At 74.3% G+C, this 754-nt stretch overlaps 1 protein-coding gene across 1 annotated transcript in view; it reads left to right on the plus strand.

The window, feature by feature from the left end:
• The first annotated feature begins 233 nt into the window (after positions 1 to 233).
• The window catches only part of Cdv3 (CDV3 homolog), a 21632-nt gene continuing 21111 nt past the window's right edge, over positions 234 to 754 (plus strand). Inside the window, 1 exon segment of the mRNA XM_029553904.1 lies at positions 234 to 754. Within this exon segment, the coding sequence (XP_029409764.1) occupies positions 596 to 754 (159 nt within the window). The 5' untranslated portion in view covers positions 234 to 595.

The following is a 754-nucleotide window of genomic DNA, read 5'->3' on the forward strand; positions in this document are numbered from 1 at the left end:
GGAGGCAGGAGCCAGCATACACGTCACTTATTTTGCATATAGCCGCTTCTCCCCGCCCCCACGTCGGGCACCGCCCCTTAGGAGGAAGGGATTGTCGCCTAAGTGCTTCGTCCCGGCTTCTGACTGGCTCTCCTCGAAGCCCCGCCCCGTCTCCTCCCGCCGCCCGCCCCCTCGGCGCGCCCAAAGCGGCGCGCGGAACCGAGTGCGCAGGCGCGGCTCTGCCTCCCTCTCTCTGCTGGTGGCCGGCCCTCCCACCTCCCCTTCCTCCCTTCCCTGTCCCCTCTCCCCTCCTTAGGCCCGCGCGCGTCTTCCTCCCGCACGCGCTGCCGCTAGCCGAGTGCTCGCCGGTGCCCGCGGCCCGCGCGCCTTCCTCTCGGCCTCAGGCAGCTGCGCGGGCGGGGGCTCCGGCAAGGGGCACACCGCCGTTACCCGGCGCGTGGAGGGAGCCGGCCGCCCTGCATCCCGCGCCTCGGCGATCCCGCGGGGCCGAGGCGACGCCGCACCTGGCAGCGTGAGCGCACAGCCGGCCTCGACCCGGAGCTCCGAACCGCGAGCGCCGAGCCCGCCGCTGGCCCCACCCATCCGGGCCGCGGCCATGGCCGAGACAGAGGAGCGGAGCCTGGACAACTTCTTCGCCAAGAGGGACAAGAAGAAGAAGAAGGAAAGGAGCAGCCGGGCGGCAAGCGGCGCGGGCGGGAGCAGCGCGGCGGCGGGCTCCAGGCCGGGCGACGGCGGGAGCTCGGGCGCCGGGGCC

Source organism: Nannospalax galili, unplaced genomic scaffold, assembly GCF_000622305.1.
Source record: "Nannospalax galili isolate Female #2095 unplaced genomic scaffold, S.galili_v1.0 scaffold584, whole genome shotgun sequence".
In the NCBI taxonomy this organism is placed as follows: Eukaryota; Metazoa; Chordata; class Mammalia; order Rodentia; family Spalacidae; genus Nannospalax; species Nannospalax galili.